A 26,574-nucleotide genomic window follows, 5' to 3' on the forward strand; every position below is an offset into this window, starting at 1 on the left:
TGTGAACTAATGATTTTATTTTCATTATACGTAATATATAAATAGCTAAGTTTTTAGCTATTTTAATCCTTCCTGGCTCACAATATCATTGTTTAGGGGCGAAAATTCAAATCGATACATTTAAACTATTATTTTTATTTTGTGTGTTGTTTCTATAGTAAGCATATTTAATAAATTTTTAATTCATTAATTGTTAAAAAGTTGTAGAAAAGATTCAATTGCTGTAGCTGTTTTCTATTGAATAAAATGTTTCGCAATTTTTTCCATTTTTCTCTGGAAATATACTTGTCAAAATAATAAATCTGTCGTCATGAAAAATTCGTTTTACTTTGCTTTCTGAATTCTTTTAGAGGATATTTCAATTTCCTAATCTAATGTGTATTTCTTCATCAATTTTTGGCATTCAGATGAAATCATGTTTGTTTTACTTGAGAGTATATTAAATTGTTTCTTAAGTAGTTATTTTAGACTTTTGAACTTGGAATAGACAACCACATGTGTATTTTATAAAAATTAATATTACGATTAGATACTGCCCAGCACAACTCTTTGAAGGAAAACAAGTTGAAGAATCAATATATTTATTTTTATCTGTTTACTGCTTTCTGCAAAGTAATATAACTTTGTAGATTTTTAAATTTCATAAAAATTAAAAAATATTTAAAAAATTTCAGAACTTCATATTTTTTAAACTTCAAAAATGTCAATAAAAATGTACAATAAAAAATTTTTACAACTCGATAAATTGAGAACCTTTTCAAATCTCAAGAGTATACTCTAAAAAATATAGAGATAAATAACAAAAATAAATGTATATAAAGTTATAAAAATATAAAGTTAGAAAAGATTGGACAGATTGGAAAGATGGGAAAAATTTTTCGTTATATATACATATATTATTTAATAATCATATTTCAAATTTTGAAATATGTATTCGTGAAAATAAATTATGTTAAATTTAGAAATACTAATACTAATAATTTTTATAATTATTATTGTTAAAAATTGATTTAAATAAATAAAATTTTATGATTTTTATAAATATAAGGTCTCAATAAAATCAATCTTGAATTATTAAATAACTGTGGAATTGAAGACTTAATAAATCTCTTATTTTTTATAGAAAAAAATAAGAAAAGAATGATATAAAAATAATAGAAAATGTTTATTTCAACTTGTAATTTAAGTTGTTATATGTTATTCTTTAAATAACACATTATAATTATTTAAGTTTTAACTAAAAAAATATCGATTGCCAATCAATTCTTAATGTAATTGTTACTAGTATGAGAACCCGCAATTAATGAAATAAATCGAATAAATCTATAAAATCGAATAAAATTAGATGATTAATTTAAAGAAGGCCATATAACATAAAAAATATATTAGCTTATCTTTATATAAAGATACTTAAAAATTTTAAATAATCTTTATATTTCAATAACGTGAAGACAGAAGCCACGATTGAGAAGTAAACAAACGAATAAAATATATTATTCAATGATGTTTACGTCATATATGACATCCTCTAATGTTTGTCTTTCTTATTACTATTATCAAACAGATTCCGTTTAGCTTCACAAGCTCACATTTATTCTTTCAATAGTAGTTTATATATAACCATATAATTCTTGAAATACAGAAAAGATATTTCACATTTTAAAAAGTATAGAATCGTAATGCAAGAAATAAATTCAAAAATTTTTATTGCTAAAAAAGCTTGCAGTCAGCATAAATCGATCAGAATTAGATACGACTAACAATTTAAAGAGAAACTACAAAATACAAAAAATACATCTTTGCGTAGCTTTTTTCGCATATATTTAAAAGATAAAAATACTTCTAAGAATTTAAAATAGAGAACTTTTAAGAATTTAAAAATTTTATACTTTACTAATGTTATATTTACTATTTATTTGCATTTTAATATAGTAATTTATAAGTTATATTTTATAAAGTATAAAAGTACAAAAATAAATCTTCCAAGATATTTTTCTATTCTCGCATACTATTTTGCTTTACATTCATTTTATTGATACATATATACGTGAATTTTCCGAGAAAATGTTTATTTTTTTTCATAAAATAATGTATGTTTTCTTTATATTGTATCGGAAATGTTTGTAGTTCGGAAAATTTCCAAAAATAATATCTCAATGTAAAAAAATAAACTATTACTTTAAAAATTAATTCGAAAGATATGGAGATAATAATATACATTCAATTGTATAAAAAGGAAATCATAATAGAATCTCTATTCAACTCAAGTATCAAAGAGTTTACAATATGATTTTTAGATCTCTTTGTGAATGCAATCTGCGTTATAAATTGCGCGTGTGCGTGAATCTCATTACATAATACGCGATATCAATATATCTTGGGGGGTCAAAGATAAGAAACTACTTTTATAAATATTCTGAGCCATAAACGTCGAATACAATGGAACAAATTGAAAAAAATCAATTATCATATGAAAGAGAGAAAAAGAGACACACACAGAAAGAGAAAGAGAGGGGAAAGAAATGATGTACACCGGATAGAAGCAATATTCGTGATTCGTTTTAAAGAGGCCACTCGCTTTGAGCTCGATTTTGTCCAAGAATAATATAACGACGGCAATTTTTACGGTAGCGTGTTATCGTTCGAGCGGCAATACGAATATTTTTTCCATTATTTGCGTAAAGGTCTTATCATTCTTCCATTTTCCTTTATCTTCTCTTTTTTTGTTAACTTGCCCTAAAGATAAGATCGCCCGAGAAAATGTGAAAGAGAAAATTGCTTACTATACATACTCCAATGTATACAAGAACAATGATGGCAAGTTTAAAAAAAAAAAACACGAAACAAGCGTATGTTAAATACGTTTACTTAAAATTAAAAAAAAATAGAAAAATGTTTCAGAATTATTTATTTATAGAAAAAATTATTAAAAAGAAATATATATTATTTATTTTAATTTTTAGCAATATTCGTGAGATTATTATTTATATTTATTATTATTTTATTATTATTTTATATTTATTATTTATATTTATTATTTATATTTATTATTATTTTATTATATCATATATTATTTGTTACATAGAAGATTAAATAATTCAATATCCATTGTTTCTTGTTTTAATTATAAATAAAATATAGTTAAAAAAATATATTTTATTGAATAATCTAAATTTAAAACAATTTTTTTAGATTAATTTACTTTGTTTAAGTAAAGATACTGATAAATACGTAATTGATTAACTACATATCAGCCAGCTCTTGGTATATAACTATTGCTACTAATATCAAACCTTTCTAAAAATTTCCCAGACAGTCTAACTTGACAATGAAAATTTGAAAAACTATAGTATTTAAATTACTTAAAATATGAGTCTTATATAAGTCTCATAAGAGAAGATATAAAATATCTCTCTACCGAGCAAATTAAACTGAAATATATGTTTATAATATATTTATATAGATTTAGCGTATTTGATAAGTAATAGCAAAAAAACAGATATAAGAAAATATGTAAAATTTACAAATCTTTATAGAAAGATGGTAACATGACATGAGATAAATGTTTTGCAAAACATTTACTTAATTTTATGTTAGATTTGAATCTCGGCCACAAAGAGCTTATTATATAAATCTGTCTTTGTTTGACGTCTACATCACTAGTTTAAAAAACTAATCATGAGTAATTTAAGACATTTTTGACACTACGAAAACCATGAAATAATAAACTGGCTACGTCAATCAAGGCGATAACACGCAATTTAAGCGATAACTTAAGATAAAAATGTAATAGAGGCGTGTCGGACTTCGACCAATCGAGTCTGTTCTGGAATTGAGTCCCTCTGTAAATTGACGCCCGTGTTTGTCATCGAGACAGAAATCAGAGCTTGAACAATGCTACTCCATAAAGAGAACTCGTGTTTTAGCTTAGCTTATGTCTCGACCACCCGCAGAAAGTATAACAGCAAACATCGATACGCGATAATGAAATTCTATTCCCAACAAAGGAGAACATATGATACTCTTAGCGGCTTACAATTCGAAGAAAGAAATATCTCTGGGAATGATTGAATCAATAAACCAAACCTGATTAATATGTCTCGCCAACTTAATAATATCATTAATTATTAATACACATATACATATAATATGTACATTAATTATTAATTAAAGCCACGTATATTAATTAACAATTACAGTAATTATTCTGATATTCAAAAATTATATCTTGATCCTTCAAGTATATTCTTCTTTGGTATACATATATATTTATTAATTTCTCAACTAAAAAGTTTAATTAAAATTAAATGAAGAGATAATTATCAATTTTATCAATTTTTAATATTTAAAATTAAAGTTTCAAAAGCAAATGCATTAAATTTCTGCTGTGAAACACAATCTTAAAATCAGTTTTTTGCAAAATTAAAAAAAAACCGCTATTAAATTTATTTATTTTCTTTTTTTATATATACCTCTCAGTCATTTTTGATCAAATAATTCTGATAAAAATATCTATCATAGTTATATTTTATATTTTACAAATTTAAAGAATGTTTTGCTTCAAACTGTAATTACCTTGAACCGAAAGAATTATAAGAACAATCGAGAGCAAGAAAACTTAAAAGCTATTTGTTATCTCGATCTACACCGATGCCGTATATATATCATCGACTTGTATCGACATATCTATTGATCCAAAGATATAACAATTAAACCACAGTAGGAAGAAATTGTGAAAAATGGTCTCTGTTAATACAAGGAGCAAAAGTAGCACAAAACGGTTTCTTGTAAAGAAATATATAATCAACGCAGAGATTACAAAATCATTCGAAAGATTACATGCGACTCTTCAATGTCGATATTTTTCAAATACTTGTCACTTAAAGCGTGACACTTAAAGCGTAATGTCGATAAAATGTGCTGTGTGTGTGATAAGAACTAATAAGAACTAATAAAAATGACAGCTCTTACAAATCGGTCGAGTCAAATATTCTGTCAAACGTTTGCAAATAATGTATTTCTTATTCAATCAATTACTTTTAAGCTATTTTCACTCTGAGAAGTTTCGTGAGATATTTCTTCCATACATGTACGATATATCGTAAAACATTTTTCACATTAAATAATAAAAATAAAATTACGGACCAACAATCTGAGTTACATAAGCTCGATTTATTATTCCTTTTTAAGCTTAAATAATAAATAAATTTCATCTGCAATACAGATAAGATATAGCTTAAGTGATCAGAGTTAATTCTAAAAATGGAAAATTAATGCAATTGTCCGTATAAAATAATGATAAAATATCAGGATTCCAACAGTAGTAGAACGTTTGAAATGTCTGCCGGCACCCAGACGGCTTGTATCAAATGTCCTGCTCATTTTCAATTCGCTCCTGAACATATTTCTGAGGTAATATTTCCATAGGTATTCCGGTTATGCGGCGGATATTTATTTGCCTCCGAGCCGAGCGTGGACTGCGTAAAATGGGGTGGGATTTACATGAAAAATCTCTCTATTCCACCCGACTGTTGGCCCTTTCTCTTGCGTTATCTCCCACGCGTGCATCTATCTCGCGTCAATGATATCGTTGGCAGCGAAAAATGAAGACCGAGAGAGAAAAAGAGAATCATTATATGTGCGCCAACGTTCCGATAAACACGCGTATATAATTGCGTTACACGGCGTACTAGCATCGTTACACCTTTGATAAATCATGCTGCTGCCAGGTGCGCGATATATTTTTTTTTAAATAAAATTACCAGCCAGAGAAACCTTGCGGAGCATACCCTACAAGAGAGCACCACACGCGACGCGCTACATAAATGTTGAATATTTCAAACTTCGTTAGTGGCCCACCCACTAAGCTCTAGAATCTTTCTATATGTTGTGCACGCATACACACGTACACACATTTTATTTACCTGTTATAAATTATCTTCCGCGCGATACTATCTTTTCTCCCTCATGTATATATACATATAATTAATTCTGGAATATTTTACATGCATTATACGTAATAATTAAATAAATTAAATAAATTACTCGCGAAGATAAACGAACAATTATTTTTAAAAGTAAATTAAATTCTAAATTATAGTTGGCTCGATGTCTCCGTGGACTTCTTCCTTTGTTGTTCCTTTATGGCACTCATTCGCGAAAACAGTTAATTACAGTCACGCGTACACTAATCGATAGAATACTAAGTGTGTTATTGTACGCTCTCAATCTAAAAATAGCAAATAAAGTTTAAGTTGCTAAACAATATAAAACTTTGATAAATAACGATCATGTGATGCTCATGAGCCTTTTACCGCGATAGTCACTCAATCATACGAATTAATAATTATAATCATTAATCGTGTCATAAAATAATCGTGTCTCGAAGTATAATGCGACAGAGGATAATCAAAGGGATTATAAATTATATTATTGTGATATATTTTTGGATGATAATTATTTCTTTATGCATACTTGGAGAGAAAAAATTCAAAAATATATTTTATATTTTGAATCTTTTCTCATTTAGATTTTAAATGCTAATCACTTATGTGTAATAATACATAATTAAGAACAAATAATAGTATAAAGTACAGAATTGAATAGTTAAAATAACGAACAATCAGCATCAAGATTGATAAAATCAACACTAATCAATTATTGATTAATAATATAATATTGAAATAGTATTTTCACGTATATTTTACAAGTAGATATTTTGTCGTGATAACAAATTGATTGTCGGTTACGCAGTATTTGACCTTCGCTTTTCGCGGCGTATTGAGTGCTATTGTTGACATGCTTTGTGCGGCTCTGCATTTACATTGCGAAACTTGAGCGAGAAGTCAGTAATGCGAGCCTTTACGTATATCGTAAAATTACTCTTCGAAATGCGAGGTTACCTTTTATAATTTTTGCAATTAGCGATTTACGCGACCGAACAATTCTATGAAACAATTCTATGATTAATAATTCTATGATAACAATTCTATGATTAATAATTTGTAATAGTATTGATAAGAGATTATTTATATAAATATATTGTTTTTTTTATCCAGATATTTATATTAATACTTCTTTATATGTTTAGATTCGAATATATCTTGCATCGTACTTTGAACTATTTTGTTATCAGTTTAAACTAACAGTAAGTTAACAGTTTACTTATCAGTTTAAATATAGTTCATGTTCATAATCATAATATCGAGAACATAAAATAACACACATATAATCGTACAGTTTATATTTAAATAACGAAAATTTATACATGTATAATGTATACATCGCTATTTATATACATATCTAAATGTGTGTGTGTGTAATCTATTAAAATTTTGCACTTATTTAATCTAATCATAGTTTATTGTATGAATAATCGACAAATCTAATTGTACCTTTGAATGCAATTTGCGGAAGGTATTTTTTTACTTTATATTTTAACTTATATATTTATAATTTGTAAAATTAATTACTTTGCGAATATTATTTAAAGAATTTATGCTTTCTTATTACATATAAAATATGCCAGATTTTATTTTCTGATAAGAATTTTGTAAGAAATTATTAAATGTAGAAATCGATAGATTTTTTTTAAATATATGTATATATCTGTGTGTTTTGTGTGCCTGTGCATTATCAATCGATTAGTAAAGATATACGTTAATTATTGTATGTCTGGATTTAATATATCGTGTATAATGATACCCATCATATTTATTTTATATCTCGGAAAAAAAAGAGTCGTTTATATAAATTTATGTAAATTAATTATACTTATATATGACAAGACTGAAATTTTATATGCGCATTCTTCTTTTATATATTTTTGTTTGTTGTAAAAATTCAACGAGCTATCTCCGTGTGACCGAGTTACCGTAAAATCATCGAAAAAAAATACAAGAAGATACGATAGCAATCCCGTAGAGATTGGGGAAAAAATGAATTGTAACTTTTGATTACGCTCAGCGAAGATTATAATGTGCTGCAATTTGCCGCGACTTGAATTGTCATTTGCAGTTGTTGCGAATGAATTACAGTTTCACGAATTCCGCAACGGCATTTCATCGTTGCCATGGAAATTGCTTTGATGACGGTTTATTGGTTTCGTAACTAAATATAATAATTAAGCGCAGTAACGCACATTGCACGTATTATACCGATGCGAGTTGCAATTTTAAGCGAATAATAGTACGAAAAATAGTTACATTTTACGGAGGAAAAAAAGGAACGGTATCACGATGTTTTATCTTTATCTCCTACGCGCATCGTAACAGTACGAATTAACGGGACAAAAAAAAAACAGAACATGCTTCGCGAATACGACAAGACGATTGCATTCGTCGTCGCGTTCGGCGAATTCTTTTCTGTGAGATCTTTCGAAACACCGTCCGCGAAATTAAAGCAATTGCTACCTTCTATTCACAGGAGTCATTACGTCGAATTGATAAACGCACGCAAGCACCGACTACGACAATTGGCGCATTAAAGAAGACGAGGCGCGATGTCAACGACCTGTAGATAATCGTATATGGATGAAGGCGTGACATCACAGAGGGAGATAAGGGGTCACGGATAAAGTGGTCGCTTTTTTTTACCGCTCTAATCAGTATATTTTTTTCTTAGCGTGAGAAAAGATTATTATTTTGATTAACATTCGCGGTTACATTAATGATGATTAAACAATAAATAAAAATATTTAATACTCGCTATAATTATCTTAATATGTTCGTTATTAACGATTTTTAAAATTAGTACCGTCTACTGATTACTTTGCTTTGGTCGCACTTTATCGTACTGCACGCGGCGAGATATCGAATAGCACTAGTTTAGACACTAATTAACGTCATTAACGGGATAAACTGTGCGCTCTTTACTACGCTGTGGGCTTTAAGGCTAAGCTAAGCGAGCTAAATTCCGCGCTCCAATACGTAATTAATAGTTACTTTAATGCTTACGACGAGAAAAAATATTTACAGAGGAATAAAAAATGGAACACGATAAGATACTGATTTAATTTTCAATAAATTTTTAACTGACATTATAATAAAATATCGCAGAAAAATAAATGTTTCTCGTTCACAGAAAGTCCCACCTCTAAAACAAAATGTTAATATATTAAAATAACGACAACCGACGTTATTCCATAAAGCGAAGATTTATACACACAGATATAGAACATTCATCGCCCATCTTCAAGTGCGTTATCAACGAGATTGCGCGATATGAATTATTTTCAAAAGTGCAAATGAAATCAAAGATTCAATTCGCGCTCCAATAGAGTTTGTATATGAAGCACGTATGAGCCATTCGTAATCGCTTGACCTAGGAACAATACTCATTGATCCGATCAAGATTCCCGCGAGTTTTCAGCCTCTTCTTTTCCACGTATACTTCTCTCCTCTTTTCTTATCTTTAATTTTTCGTAAAATTTTAAACTATCTCCCTACAACAAATGTTGTGAAAATTGGTCGCGTTAGAAACTCGAATTATATCGAATTTAATTTCGAGAAATAACGATTTTACACAGATGAAAAATAAAATTTCGTTTATTCCAACTTATTCTCTTGATATCTGACACCGGTTCCGCGATATCTGGAGAACTACCGCAAAGTAGAACGTTCGATAATATCCCTTGGAAATTGACCGGTGTGTAAGAATGTAAGATAGTTATAGAAGAGAAGATATATACTTTTGAATAATCTAATAAAAGCGATCCAATGAAATTGGATAATAAAATATTTTGCAAAAAGAGACGAAAAGAAAAGAGGTAAATATAATCACAGTAAGTTGTAAAATTAATATATAAAAAATACTGAGATAAAAATAATAACGTAACGTGACGCGTCTTTCTGTAATAAAATACATTCATAATCAATACGCTATAAAATCGTTTTAAATTACTACGACGTATTTAGTTTGGTGTGCATTCAAAGATATTCAGAATGATGTCACGAGAGCATGATATTATATATATTGCAATAAATAAATCACGCATCTGTCACCCACATAAGAAATCTTGTGCGAATCTAAAAACGTAATGATAAAAATCAGCGATTACGATATATTATCGCTTGCTATCCGAGCTCTCGATGATCGATCGTCAACTTCGTCGACGTTGCGAAACGTATAAGAATAACATAAAGATGACAGACATAAAGGAATCAATAAGCAATTCATTATATATACGTCGAAATAATTTCATACATGTCGTAAACATATCTATAAAGTACCGTAGTATATGAGTTTTTTTAATTTTTAATTTCGCTTTTAACTTGAAAGATTTTAAAGTGTCATTGTTAAAATAATCACTATTACGACCATATTTCTGAGGAGTCCTAAATATTTAAATTTTCAATTTTTTTTATTCTTCTAGTTGACTTATGTTATTTTTTATGTATTAAGAATAACATGGCAAAGAAAAGAAATATATTTTATCTATAATGAATATCTATTTTTTTTCGCTTTACAAAACTATTTTAAGATATTACGGACAATGCGCCCGAGTAAAGCCATAGTGTGCGATTTATTTGTAAAAAAAGAATACACTTGTTTACACTTACCTGCTTACACTTTATGATAGAGATGCAATGTTGTAACTCTCATAAAAACGGTAGATGCAATACTTTATACATATAATCACTTTGTAATAAATCAGAAAAATTACCGGCGTAAGATCTCCTTCTAAAAAAAATATGTAACATCTGTTTACAACACGTAATTTTACCTTTATTGAGGAAAAATTAATGGAATGGAAATTTGATGTTGCCTACCACATTTTTTTATAACAGCTTGGTCTTTTTTTTTTAATTCTGACAAGTACCCAACTGTCACTCACGGATTCTAATGAAACTTTGTACACTTGTAAAATAATAGACACGTATTTTTTTTTATCTGCGGAGAAGCGATTTTAAGGGCAGAAAAAACCCCTTGTATATATGGGATGGATATACGGACTTCGTATCGCAAAAAATTTAAGTTTCATAAAAAATTGTTTCAGACAAAAGTTGTAAGGTGTAAAAAAATCTATTTACTGGCGCCATGAGTTTGACCTTGGATGGCGTCGCCAAGGTGTCGATTAAAATGGCCCACCTTGTATACAAGGGGTTGTTTCTGCCCTTAAAATCGCTTCTCCGCAGATAAAAAAAATACGTGTCTATTATTTTGCATAGTTTTACAAGTGTACAAAGTTTCATTAGAATCCGTGAGTAACAGTTGGGTACCTTTACTTGTGAGACTCATGTATAAGATAATCAAACTTATTTATGAATGACAACGTATTTGTATTCTCTTATTATACAATGGAATTTGTATTCTCTTATTATACAATGGAACAGTCTCTGTACTGATAACTATTGTATAATATGTATGGATAATTATTACAAGCACGGCACACATTTTTACGATAATTCGAACTGATATTTTCCCCTCGTCTTAAAACAAAAATGTGCGCCGATTAGTAATCTTATCTCAACCAAGGACGCTCGCGTGTATTGCACTTTGTGAAATGGCGTAAAAGAGATTCGAAATTATAATCCACAAATTATTACACTACGATAAATCATAAAATTACCATTTATTTTGGCGTATGAATCGCGATAAACTCATATATTAATCAAAATAAATTGCAGTGCAAAATTAGTTTCTCGTTAATGTATGCAATGCGTTGCACATTGCGTCAGCGATTCTCGAGCACGAAATGTGATTCGAGTGTTATTATTAGATTATATTAAAATTCATAACGACGAAACAACATTAGTAATCCATATAGTTAATAATTGACATCAATGATAATTAGACAATTAATTAAAGCTCTGGATTATATTGGAAACTGCATTTCCTTTGTGGCTTTTAACAGCGCGGAAATTCATTCGTTATTTGCATAAAAGTGCCCATTTATATATCGAATGACATTAATAGTCACGCTAATTAGATGCTTTAGAATCGCGCGATAACTTGATCATTGGCGCCATCTGGAAATTGATATTGTAATCAATATCCTTTTCTATCCCATACCGATAAGATATAAAAATTTAAAATATATGCGAAGAATAAGCTAAAGATAAAAGATAAAGGTATTTTAGTTTAATATTATTTTTTATAATAGATATAATAATTTACCAAAAATATATAGAAAACTAGAGAATATAAGAAAATGAAATAATCAATGTTAATTGCAATCCTCGTGTAGACCTTTCTAACACGGGTACTGACAGATTTTATTAAAAATATTTTCAAAATATCTGTCAATAGATCCACGTACATTTACTCGATCGGCAATGCAGTTATCTCTATAGATATGTAGAAACATAATAAAGAAATACATTTCAACCAGAGCCAGATAGTCATAATACTCACGTTTAATTATAGTAAATTAAAGGTCATGGGGAACAAATAAACCGACTTGACACCCGGTATAATGTGAACCAATTGTCAGGACCGACTCATTACCGACCATTGCCAATCAGCTGGCGAGATCATTGACACTGTTGGCGCCAATGCGATGACCCAGATTTTGCGGCAACATTAACCGATTCGTTTTTCATGTCCTACTTTTTATGACCACGATTGCGAATAAAATAATTCAGCTATCCATGCCAATCTCTAAAGAAAAAAAAAAATAAAATAAAAATAAGAATAAGAAGAAAAAGAAAAGTCGCGCGTATTTATTTTAACGCATTGCCGATCGTACATTACGCGACATAAATTGTTTCATTTTTATGACGCTCACATGCTTCATTTATGATTTTAATAAAAAGTTATATCTAACGTTATTACGAGATAAAAATATTACGATCAAAATTTGAGTATATTTCAAATAGCATTATTTTGTAATAATAATAAAAATAATAACATTTTACAAAAAAAAAATGATTTATCCTTGCAAACAAAAAGCGACCGATTGTATTTTAAATAGTCGTTATCATTATATTTAATATATGACTTATCTTTATTTATCTTAAAACCGATTTTACTTTGTTTGTCTGTCAGTGAATCGCATAAATCACATAAGATAACCATAATGCTGCATCGATGATAAAATCGATGATATAATATATACTAAGCCATAAAGTTTTATACAAAATCATTTTCACAAATGCTAATTAATATTAACCATAATGATTTGATTGAATTTCTGTCTCTTTCTTTGAAAACACAAACAGAAAGATATACAGGATTAATAGGTCAAATTTTGATTAATTTTAATTAACATTTATTTTGAGAGAATGATTTTTAATGCAATTTGATATACTAATCTACGAAAGCAATTGACACATGCAAAATCACTTACCTCCGAAAGAGGGACGAAGGCACTAGGTCCATCGAAAGCCGGCACTGGTACTGGAAGTCCTCTATCCTGTGACAAAAAGAAAGATTACGTTTCTTACTGTACTATATTCGTATATAATATCAAGAAAACTAGGAAAAAATACAACGGACTCTCGACAGCCCGGCTAGCTCAGTCGGTAGAGCATGAGACTCTTAATCTCAGGGTCGTGGGTTCGAGCCCCACGTTGGGCGATTTCTCTTTTTTATATTTCAATGATTTTTAATTTACCGTAAATAGTCTGTATTTGAAAATTACCAAAAAATATATATATATATAATTATTATATATTTATTATTTTATTCATCATTTTCGTAAAATATATTGTAAAATAAAAGCTTTCTTTTAGTAAAAAATAGAATCAATAAATATTTTGTTGCTACAAATACACGAATACAATATTAAAATAAATAGATCACTGAATAATTTAACTTTGTTGCGAAATAAAAATGTTTTTATCGTATAATTGTTTTTGAGATATTAATCGAAATATAATTTTCAAATATTATCAATTTATAATAAAAATTGTACTTAAAATAGAAATAAAAAAAATATTAAAACTGAGGGAATAAGCGATAGATGGATTTTGATACTATCAATTACTTTTAATTTATAATTATAGTACAATTAAAACTGAGTATCATTTAAAAAATAATAACTTGATTAATTATATTTAATATTTTTTATATAAAAATCAGAATTTAGATAAAATGTTTATTAATAATCTATTATATCACAATTAAAATTTTACTTTTGTAAATTCGTATTTTACTTTCTTCGCATTATTAGAAGAACATTTTTATTTCCACATCTATCAAAAGTATCAAGTACTTTCAACTGAAATAACATAGATTGAAACTTTTATGAAATAATGATCTTATTGTTAGTCTAAATTTAGTTGAACATATCTATTATATATTCGAAAATAAAAAAAGATAAGGAAATTAACAATATTTCATAAATTTTACATGCGATTATGGATGTCACAATATGATACATTGTATTTTGCGTGTAAAGCCTTCTTTTCCTGCTTTCTGTTTCTGTCGACTTCGTGCCTGAAAATTGTTCTGCACTATGTATAAAGCTTTACACACAAGTCGTATCGATCGACCTCGAGTGTGACAATATCGGTGAGCATAACTGTCGGCCAAAACAACGGATTCTACATCCACGCACGATAATATATATTTTTTGCCTTGCTATTATCAGAGACTAAATACCAATATGTTTCTTATATTATTCTTTCCTACATGCGTGTATCTTACTCTTTTTATTATAATGATTATCTCGAAAAACGATCGCACATAAACAATGATCGTATTATTTATATGCTATTAAAATAAAATTAAAATTAAAATAAAATAATTATGAGCTTGTTTGATATATTACACGTTCATAAAAATACACATTTATAAAAAACGAAACAAAATTCGTATAAGGAGAAAATTTTTCATCCCTTCTTAAGAGAATTAAATCATTTTTCCAAGAATTAATTATAATGGTACAGTTTTTGAAATTTGTATTAAAAAAGCACAATGATACACGTTTCTTTGGCCTTCTCGAGAAGCTCAAAAATAGCCGATTATTTTTCCAGTTTACTTTCATCCTACTATTATAAACGAATGAAATTCAAATATATTATTGCGCGCAATGTAGTTCTTGCGAAAGCTGAGAAAAAAAATGACACTAAAATAATATGAAGTTACCGGTCGGAAACATTTTTTGAAAGCCATTCAATCTTACAACATTCTGCGATTTGCCTCTATTTCCGTCTCGGTTACTTGAATATTTGCGATGCATTGCGTGTTCGTTCGCTCGTTCGCTCATTCGTTCGTTCGTTCGTTCGTTCGTTCTGTTCTGACACTAACTACCGTGCGAGTTTCGCTAGTATTGTCAGGTATTTCTTTTAACGGCACACCGAAGTACATAGATTAGTCCAATTTGCCACGGTCCTTCGAAAAGATTAACTGCCGTCGTAATAAGATTAATGACCGTCGTGAAACTATTCGGTACGAGAGAAAGAGCAACTCTAGCGATAGGCCGAAGTTGTGCTTCAACTGCGAACTACCTAGGTACAGGATATTTTTAGGCCGCGGTTCAAACGCCTCCCCAAATAGCCAGTCAAAACAAGTCCATTAATATAACCGACAGTTACTCCTATCCGGTTTATCTTTTATGCATAAGCACATCTTGCTCCGGATTATTCCCACGCATTCATTTTTTTACAGCTTATGATTTGAAGTAATCATTTTGTTCGTCGTCAAAGATTATCCAGATCTCAAACTCAAAATTTTCAAGTTACTTCCCATGATTAATTGCAATAATGTATAATATTATAAAAAAATCAAATTCGTCTAAAGAAACAAAACTTCAGCGCGAAAATTGAGCAGCGGTTACTTCCGGAATGCGTGAGCAGCTGCCACGAGAGACTCCGTAAATCTGTCTCCTAGTAGTTTATTTATTAAGAAAGCTATAAAACAATGGCGCGCATTAAGAGCGGAGATACAAAGTCAGAACAGCGTAAGAATCGCGCCCGGCAGTTACTCTTCGCGAAGGACTCGAATAAATTGCCACAAAGCTAGAGAGATAAAGCTTGAAATATTCTGGACAATCTCAATTCCGCCGCGGAATGTGTATAGCATATCTCAGAATAATTGTGCACTTCCTCTTCGAGACATGAATACCGGAGTTTGCTCCAAAATTAGACGGCATTAGTGATTTCCAAGATATATATATATAAATTAAACAAAAATTAATACTTTCTAAATTAAGCTATATTTTGTAAAATTCAAATGACATGTGGAGTTTCTTTTTTTTTCAATTTTAAATATATTACATATTTTATTATATGTTATATTTAAAATTATATATTTTTTAAATATTGAATCATTTAAAATAGTTTCTGCAGGAAATTATAGCATATAATGAAAGTTTTATAATAATTTAAGTCTTCGTTCGCGTTGCGAGACTTATGACGCTGTAAATGATTTCGCGTCATAAAGTTAGATAGTTCATCCTAAAGAACAGGTGATATACCTAAGATATTCCATATGTATGCGTCGGTATGTCTCTTTGTGTTCGCCGTTTTCAACTTTTGTCTCGTGTTACCTAATCAACTTTACAAATATATATACAAGAGCGAATGTTCGAGCTAGTGCAAACTTTAGTGAAACCCTTGCGAAAGAATTTCGGCCGAGTGCACGCGAGAGTGCAAACTTCGCGGTCGCGTTAATATCTGCTTCGTCGAGACTTCGCGGGCGAAATCTTGCACAGCCATATCTAGACTATCCGTTATCTCTTGCACCGTTTTGCTAAGATTCTTTTTTTCGGAGTTCCGGAATGTCGGAATGTCCCGTGTACTCTGGCTCAAGGCATACAGCGGTATTTAATTTCTGTCAAAGGATAGATAACCACGGGCAATAAGCGGTTTTCTTTTCATTTTCGCAACTTCCTCTATTATAACTTTTAAAAAAAAGATTAAAAAGGAAATTTCTGTATTTCGCGGAAAAATCAATCAATTTGCTAACTACTTTCATAATTAAACTAGCTGCAGAAGCATTATATTAACTTGTGTCAAAATTAAAAATTAAAAAAATATTAAAAAATGTATTTTATTAAAAAGAAATGCTTATATTGTATGTCACAAATTAATTTCTATACATATTAAAGGTTAAACTTGAAATAAGGCTATAATATATAAAGTAGTCTCTTGAATTCTAATGAAATGATCGCCAATTAATATTAACGTAGATTTATTTAAACGAAGGACGTGTATATTATTTGGCACACATAATCGAAATCCGAAACTGTCGGCGGAAGAAATTAAATAATTTTTACCTTGACCATCTGAAGGATTTCCGCACACTTGATTCTGACGTTCTGAAAGGGACAGTTGACGCTAAGCCTGAGTATCACCGGCAGATGCAACGTCACCAAACTTAGATATTTGTTAGCCTGCGCCTGTCTGGGTCCGTCCAGGGCGTTACCGAGATTCAGCATCCTGCCAACGTCGCCGGGCGTCACTTCCGGGCTCTCGAGCACTCTACCGCTCTTCGTGGACACATCTTCGTCCTGAGAAAGCGGCCTTTTGATCTGGCCGGCACTAAACTTCCTCTCGTCGTTCTTGCGCAGATAGTCCTGCTGCTGCGCCCGACTACGAGGATCCTCCGGGTTATCCTCGTGGCCCGCCGCTGTCTCGCGGCTCTCCAGACTCATGTCCTGGCGGTAAGACGGTTCGTTCTCGTTCTCAAAACCGTCGAGCGTGTTGAAGACGACCCCGTCATTACGCGCCGCCTCGCTCTCGTTGAAGGACACGTCGTCGTCGGCAGCATCATAGTATCGGCGCTGCTCGTGCGTCAGCAAATCGCCGCTGGCGGTGATTTTGGCTCGGCGATTCCGACAGTCGAACGACGCGAAGCCGCTCAGATTGTCGTCGAACTTGGGACTCTTGCCGTACACCCGGGTGTCCGCATCAAGCTCATCATCCTCCAGCTGCTTCTGCTTGGCGCCCTTTAGCTTGGCATAATTATTCTTCGTCCTGCCAGGACAATAGTCGTCGCTCGTCGATCTGTCGCTCGACGACGAGCCGGGATACTTTCGCTCGCTCTCGCAGTTAGAGCCGAAGCGTGGGCATCTGCCCTCGATGTTGAAGCCCTTACTACTTTCATCGGAGGACGTTGAATGGCCGGACCTGCTCTCGACCCCGTCGCCGTATCGCTCGCGGAATCGCCTCTCGTTCAGAAAACGACCGTCCACGCAATCGTACGAGGACTCCGGATTGTTCTTCTCGAGAAATGATGCCGAATTATCATTCACGCTTTGCGGGAAGAAACCCTCCGTCTGGAACGTATCCTGCAGCAGCTGGTGCTGATGGACGCTCCTCGGCGATGACCTCATCGGCGACCGCTCGACATTCATGTCGTATCTTCGATCAAACATGAAATATCGATTAAAAACCAAATAAATGTATGTATATATGTATGTGTCTCCAACTTTTGAGTTGTTACTGTCGCCATTGAATAACAGCTGTATAATATAAGGAATCATTTATAATTTTAAAATAATGTGAAACGGATTAAATAATACGTTAAAAATATACAAACAATAAAGTCCAACAAAGAGAGATTGTTATATGTTTTTCCAAAGTTGTTATTACTGCTCAAATATCACGATTCATGATCGGCAATTCACCTTCACATTTTTCACAGACTTTCATTTTCTCACAAATATTTTTAATTATAATCATGTTATGTAATAATAAGTCTTTTTCTAATATTTTAGCTTTTATATAATTTATAATGATAAATATATATTCTCTCGAAATTATTGAATTATTGAAAAGAGTTAAAATAATCCCGCGAGAAATATTCTGCAACTTTAGCAACAAACGAAGGCGATTTAAGCGAATTTTATATAAAAAAAAAAGGAAGATATTGTGCAGATCTCTTTCTCTATAATAGTCCTTGCAGTTATGCTTAAATGAATATAATTTCTCCTGCGTGTTTATTATTAATCCTCATAACGTGCACATTTTAATGAACCGCTCGTGATTATTTAAGTACCGCGTTCACGTCGGGTTTTACGTGTTTGCGTGACTGAATGCTGATATTAAATCCAGAACCAATAATTTGCCAAGAGTGCATGGAACGAAATGTTTGCACCGATTAAACATGTCCGTTCGATCAAAATTATGATACGCAAAGTCAAATTATTTTAAAAAATATTACACAATATGTATTGTACGCATATCATTTGTTATTTGATAAATCGTTAATTGATAAATCATTAATTAATGATATTGATAATTGATACCGGTAAACAAAGTTGTTCAACAGATTGCATAATTTTAACACATCCCAACGACACGCCCGTATTTATTCAATAAAACAGAAAATGGAATGACTGAGAATTTATTACAGCATATCCAATTAAATCTAAATACGAATGAATGAAGGCATGCAACGGCGAACATATAGTTTTAAATTTTAACGGGATTGTAATCGAAATACCGTAATCTAACATTATACATTGGTCCATTTATCCATAAATACAGCATGAAAAAAAGATACAAATTTTTAAAAAACAAGTTGAGTAAAAAACAAGTAGAATTTAATCAAATTGATTATTTTTTTGCATCAATTCAATATAATTTTACCCAAAATAATAAATGTTTTTGTTATGTGTATCTTTACTACTAACCAAAGATATAAAAGCAAAAAGCTAAAAGAAAATAAAGCCATTTTATTTGATTTTAATTGCAATAAATGCGGATTGAATAAAGAAAGCTTTTAAAAATATCAGAAATATAAATATATTCCTCGTCTGGTTTAAAAAATCAAATAAAATGTAAAATCGAATATATATCATACGTTTCCAACAATTTGATATAATTCTCTAATAAAAGGGGGAAATAAACAATATTTTTTTTTATAACGAGCATTTTTAGATAGTTGGGCAACGACACACTTACCTTCCGTCTTGACCGGAGAACTTGCCGGTCGCGGTCTTGGTGTCCTCGATGTCGCTGGCGTCCTCCCAGCGATTCGGACTGCCGACGCTGCCCAGCCATCCCTCGACGGTGGTCCTGGCCGCGGCCAGGGCGATGTTCCTGGCCGCCTCGTCCCTGGCGCAGAGCGGCGCCAGGAACCTACTGACAAGCTCGACCTCGTCGCCCTTGGTGGAGGCGTTGCTGCCCGACGAGCTGTTCGGCTCTTGGTACATATCCCGCGCACGTTGTTTTCCTTCCGTCCGATCCTTCCAGGATCCTTCTTGCCTCGAAGCAATCGCGCGGAGTGTCGAGGCGCCCGCGCGCTCGGCTCGATTCCCAGGATAAACAGCGCGCGCGATGGAACGACGGGATATCCTATATTTTTCTTCCTTCCGATTCGCCGTTTCCCCTCTTTTGCAGGGACACGATACTTTTATTTTGCGAGCTCGTCGAACGATCTTCCCTCGAAACGATCCGCGCTGGTGCTGCAAGAAGAAATAACGGTTCGCTGTGTCATCAAAACCTCCATTTCCGTTTTATTAATCTCGATCGCGTAGATCACTTTGCATTTAAGATCGATTAGGTCCCCTCTTTCTCTCTTTCAAAAAAAGAAAGTGAAACGCGAACGAGAATACATAAAATCGTCGACTCTATAATCGCGTTATTCCCACTTGACTCGCAAATTTTCTCTTTAACCTGACGGAAGAAATGTTAAATTTCTTTACTTTTGCGATTTTTTACGCAAGAAGAGATATAGGTAAGTCGTTCGCTCTTTACAATCTCGTCTAAATTTTTCTATATTAAAATCGTAGGTCCTTTTTCGATCGCAGGAAGGACCACTTCGAGATCGCGTCTTCGCCGATCGATCCATCGATCGATCGCTCGCCGCGAGCCGATGCGATTAAACAGGGCGCTCCTTCGTTTTCCAGGGCCCTTCCTCCTCCAGCCGGCGTTGAAAGAAAGGATCGAGGGAAGGAAAAAGAAAGAAGAGTAAATCTCGGTGCTATCCTCGCGCAATTACGCTCGTTTCGTCGCGTTTCGCCATAAAACTCGTTTCTCTCGGAGGATTTTACCGAGACGGCTGCACCTCGGGATACGTTTCAGGGCGATAGAAAGTAGGCAAGGAGGCGTCGGCCGCGATCTATCGAGATTCGAGTTCGAGCGGAGAGATGTTGGGAATGGAAACGCGATTCTCTGACGAACCTTAGAGGAAACGATCGACCGGGAAAACGTTTTAACCCGATCGGATCCGATCGACTCGCGCCTCTCTTTCTCTCTCTTTCTCCGCTTTTGTCTTTCTTTCCTACTTTTCTCTTTATCTCTTATCGCCGTTTTTTTATCACACGCGATTTGCTTTTCTCTCTATCTCTGTTTTTTTTTCGTGTTAACGCTGTTACGCAATCACCGACCGAATTACATTTTCCTTTACATCACCGCACGCGTTCTCCACCGAATCTTTCGAACGAAACTTCGGAACGAATCATCTAATCTCGCGTTCATCCCACGTTGGGATTCATCCACAGGATACCTGAAGGGAAGACAGCAGGGATAAATTACACGTAAAATAAAAAAAGTGAAAAAAGTTTCCTATAGACGAAAAAAAAGTCAAGAAAATTCCTCAACAGACGAAATCATTTTTCTCCAGCAGATTCTCTCCTCCGCGAAATGGACGTGAATAAAACTCGGAAAGTACCGCGGCGCATTAAAGCGAAATGATCGACGTCGATCGGGGAAGAAGGAAATGAAATTGCGCGCGGCAAAAAGACAGATTATAATGCGAGCAAAAGCGCGCACTCGCCGAGTGATTTCATTCGTATTGAACTTCAATTTACCGTCGGCCTAGCTCGATCAATCTTACGCTCTTATATGCCAAACGGATCTAATACGTTAGCGACGTAAGAGGGCCACCTCTAATAGGGAAACGCTTTTCAAAACTGTAATAACCGGTGAATTATCGGCCGTGCATTATGCAACGGCAATCGAGAGTCCATAATTCTTGCGAACCTTGAGGAAACCAGCATTTCGCCGATCGCATAATCGAATCTCGAGTCGATCGCTCGCAATCGAACGCTCAATCAATTCTATCTTGAAACGGATTAATTTTTTGACATCGATTTAATTTACAATTACTGTCGAGTAACACGAAAAAATTATCAAGTATGTAATATATACGCAATGCGCGTCGGACATTTGAAAGCGTGATGGAAATAAGCATTTTATCATTATATAGAGATTTATAAATTTGCTTCGCTGCCATTGCTGACTAATGTCCAATAATTCAGAGTGATCAGCTGAGTTAACAGATTACGAGCTAACAATATACTGGGTGCCCGATTCTACATTGAACACGAATAATCTTTCGTGATTCTAGCTCAAAATGGCACTTAATTAATTGCTACGTTTTATCAAGATCGGATGATTAATCAATATCATAGTTCGAGTTTACAATTTGATTAATCGATTGCTGTGCGAGAAAGCCTGGGTCAAGGTTCCGGGGTCAGAAAATAAGAAAGGTCGCGTCACGGTAGCAATTTATCGAGGGATCACGAAAGAATGAAATATCGAAAGGAATAAAGAAACATGCGCTCTCGCATGGAAGAGAAAATCAATACGACAGTCAGTTTTAGCGATGAAGCGATGTTGGAGGAAAATAAAAAAAAAAAAAGGAAATAATGAGAGATACCGCTCTCTATAATGTATAAAGTGGCAAAAGTAGAGACGCGAGAAAAATAGAAATTCTCTCTCGATCCTGAAATTCAGTCTCACGGTGCACTTGCGCGATTGCGTAAACGCACATTCGCGCATTTATTATTTCATATTTCATTTTCTTATTGTGTAAACCGTGGAAAAGGCCTCGGACGAGCAAGTTACGCTCTCGACGATGTTTCGTCAAAGAGAATATCCGCAGAGGGAAAACTATTTCTGTCCCTCTGAAACTTTGGCTTGAAATTCACTCTTGCTCGGTCGCAGCCGAGTAATCAACTTATCGAATTCATTATCGAATCGATATAAATAGATTTAAGATACAAATTATCACGATATACCGATCGGGTAAGCGATGTTTCTCAAATCCTCAAATCCTATTCGAGATGCGTATGTTATGTGTGTGATTTTTGCAAACCCGTTATTGGATGATTAATGATGTTTCGCGGTGTAACGCTTTTATAGGTCGAAGTATAATCCACTTAGCGCGTACATACAACGTTTAAGTTCCGATATTAAATGCGCTGCACTTTTACCGCGATTAACAACGATTGATTATATTCTTTGCCATAAAACTAAGAGTCTATAAGACCACGTTTATAACCGGTAATGTATGAAAATACATACATTATCATGCAAACAAAGAGAATATAATTTTCTAAACTCGGTCACTCTCTCAATTGTGCGTTTCCTCTCTATTTCTGTTCTTACAGAATTTACATTTACATGACATAGTTTAAAAGACGTAAAAAATATGAGATACTTTTATAAGAAAAAAAAAAGATTCAGATTTCTCGTTATTAATTAGGAAAGAAAGAAAGAGAATCGAAATTGCTATTAATTTTTGAAAGAAGCTCAATTCCAATTTTAGTCTACTTAAATACGTAATAAAAATTGTACAGTGAATATCGGAAGATTTTATTATTAGATGTATGGATTTATATAAGCGAGCAATGATTGACTGATATTTATCCGCTTTGCTTCTATATAATCAAGAAAATGATCGAACATAATTAGAAACAGTCTAGATATATTCAGACTCTTAATCTCTCATTCCCGCAAGTTGTAACTCTCTCACACGACTATAAAAAAAACCGCGAGATAATGTTTCTCTCGAGAGAATTTTTGCAAAAATCTAAGAGATTGTAAATGATAAAATTTTCTTATAAACAATAATTCGCGCATTATTAAAAAAAACATATCAAACCAGTTTATAACCGGCGATAATCATAGCGGTAATAACAGTATTCCATTCCTCTTTGTGCGCTACGTAAAGTAAGAAAATGACCGCAATAATCATTGTGTTTATCCGAGCAATAATAGTCCGTTCTTGGAAATTAACAGGAAACTACGAGACGGGCGAGGGTATTTAACGCGTGACATCACCAGTAAACGCAGACATGATTTCATTTAAAAAGTTATACGCTCGTTTTAACGTACGTATTTAACTTGACAACATTTCCGACAAGCGATCTGTTGCCCCGATACGCTAACTCTAATAAGAATACTCGTAAATGATCTCGGACGAGATATATTCATTATTATATATTATCGTATATATTATATAATTATTATATCATTATGTATATTATATTATTATGTATATTATATTATTATGTATATTATATTATTATGTATCGCGTGAAACTCTAATATTCGTCTCTTTTTCGGAAATAATCCTAAATAATCCCTCTCTTTCTCTCTCTCTCCAACTGGAGTTTGGTCCACTTGGTATCTCGTCATCTCGCTGCACCTTCTCATCGCGGTTCGTCGTCTTCTTCTGGCTCCGCTCCCCGGGCGTCCGAGCGCGCGATATATATCTTCATGACGATCTAAATATTTATAACGCCCAGAAGCCTTAAACCCCACCACTCGACGAGGAGTATGAATTATTAATGCCACGGCCCGCCGTGCTACCGCATGCTCGCGCCGTGCATTCGCGATATGCCGTACACACTTTGTCTTTCGAGATATAAGGATGGTCAGGGCACGCCGAGGAGAACGTGCGAGACGATAAAGCGGTCGCGACCGACTCGATGCGCTTGAGCGAATTAAACGAAACGGAACCAGAAGCGGATTAACGTCCCACCCTGCCCCGCGGAATAATATATCTCGTCGTAATTTCGCGCGCGGAATTTATTCCGCGCCGTCAAAGAGCGTGTTTTACGACTGGATCGATGACCGAGAAGGAAAGAGAGAGAGAGAGAGAGAGAGAGAGATGCACACACTCCCGCAAGATCGCATCTCCTCTTCGGTAACGACTGCTTATTTACGAGCCCGACGACGCCGACGTCACAGATAGGATTAACTTGAGAGTGGCAGTGAATTCACGCGTTCCTTCCTCGCCGTAAGCTCTTCATGAGATTACTATAGATTGAGGATTTCCCACGTTTCTTCTCCCTCCCTTTGTGGAATTTTACGAGATCGATATGAGATATAGATTCTTGGACCTCCCCCGTAAAAATCGATCCATTACTCTTCTCTTATAAAACTCGTTTTTCCCGTTTCGCCGCTATTTTTTTCTAAATTTTATATCAATATATTAAAAACCTGTTTTCGGAGCATTCACACACGTAAAATCGAAGATCTACGATTGCATAATCACTGGAAGAACGTCCTTCGCTGGAAAAAGTGCAAGTTCAGCATCGACGGCTTAATAAAAAATGATTCACGCTACAATAAAAACGGCACCATCAGGATTATTTTCGCGAAGCCGAAACACTAGCGTGTTTGTCGCCTGGCACCAACATGCACAACGTTAAGAACGCAAAGGAGGTAGTGCCTGATACGATGGCGTGTCATCTGCAATCCATGCAAAATCGTATATTCCTTTTCGTACACGCGCTTTGACAAAATATAATACATCTTTTCTTCATCTCTCGAGGATAAAAAGCGCTCTTATCTGAATACTTTTGTACCTCGATATCTATCAAAGTACCGTTCGCAGACTGATATCGCGTACGCACGCGCATCTTCGAAATTCACTTGTAGATAACCCGAGGGACGACGAGTCAAGCATGACTCGACTTCTCGTCAGAGGACGAGAATCGATCGATACGATGATAACGCGACAAAAAGTTGGCCCGATGTCGCTCGATGGTTAGCGCGCGAATTGCAAAAGCGCCGCCGCTTTTACGGCCCCGTGACACGCGAGAAAACGCCGATAACATTCGACGACTCGGAAAAATAAGCGAAAAAGCCCTTGCTCGCTTCGTGGCAAAAGCCCGAGCTTTTTACCATCGCCACGCGCAGGTCCTGATAATTTTATGGTCGCCTGGTTTTGCTCACAAGCGCGGAGATGCTATCCCGAGAGATCCCGTGAGATTTTTTAGCTAGAAAATTGTGGTACCATCGCAAATTTCAAAGGTTCCTTGGAAGACATTTTTTTAAATTCGATACAAAGTACCTCGATAATTAAATTTTCAATTAAAAATCTCTGTCGAGTTTAATTGAATTTATTACATATTTTCAATTACTTAATTTAATTCGTAGCGTGCAATCGTTTAAAATTAAAAAACGTACATTTCTCGATGTTTCAATTGAACAATTTAATTCATAAAAACCCACACACTATATAAATTTAGAAAAAATATATCTGCTATCAAGATTAAAACCAGAGTTTATGGATTCAACGGTTTAAATGGAGAAGCGAGATCCGTGTTATACAAATGTTTCGTGTGACTCGTCGTGGGCGTGAAATCCACGAACATCATCCGCGAAACGTTTGCGGATGCACGTTCGAGAGGCAATGACCCATCTTCATAAATGCAACATTGATTCTCCGATCCGAAACACGAGCGGCATAATAAGTTGGCGATGAATATATATGAGGGCTCAAAGGTGGTATATCGCTAAAAAAATTCAATCAATCATCATATCGCTTTTATTACTGCCATTTTCGAAATCATCGCGTGCAACATTATTTTGTTTGGCTAATAATTCTTCTGCCGATCGTCAAAATCAATTTTCAACAATTCTTATATTTTCTAGAAAATAATGGATTTTTATTTTTTACGATAAAATATATATGTATAAAAAATTCGCAAGACTAAAATAACTA

At 33.3% G+C, this 26,574-nt stretch overlaps 1 protein-coding gene and 1 non-coding gene across 2 annotated transcripts in view; one reads left to right on the forward strand and one right to left on the reverse strand.

The window, feature by feature from the left end:
- The window catches only part of Sesn (Sestrin), a 190,649-nt gene that overhangs the window by 146,422 nt on the left and 17,653 nt on the right, over positions 1 to 26,574 (reverse strand). Inside the window, exons 2-4 of the mRNA XM_083109655.1 lie at positions 19,794 to 20,296; positions 17,162 to 18,248; positions 13,289 to 13,354 (exon numbers count right to left, since the gene is read on the reverse strand). Of these exons, the coding sequence (XP_082965781.1) occupies positions 13,289 to 13,354; positions 17,162 to 18,248; positions 19,794 to 20,044 (1,404 nt within the window). The 5' untranslated portion in view covers positions 20,045 to 20,296. The remainder of the gene's footprint in view (positions 1 to 13,288; positions 13,355 to 17,161; positions 18,249 to 19,793; positions 20,297 to 26,574) is intronic.
- On the forward strand, positions 13,446 to 13,518 carry Trnak-cuu (transfer RNA lysine (anticodon CUU)). The gene has a single exon. It is a non-coding gene; the product is annotated as a tRNA-Lys (tRNA).

This window comes from Camponotus vicinus, unplaced genomic scaffold, assembly GCF_025532165.1.
Source record: "Camponotus vicinus isolate PSW18456_S1 unplaced genomic scaffold, iyCamVici1.0 SCAF_9, whole genome shotgun sequence".
Classification (NCBI taxonomy): Eukaryota; Metazoa; Arthropoda; class Insecta; order Hymenoptera; family Formicidae; genus Camponotus; species Camponotus vicinus.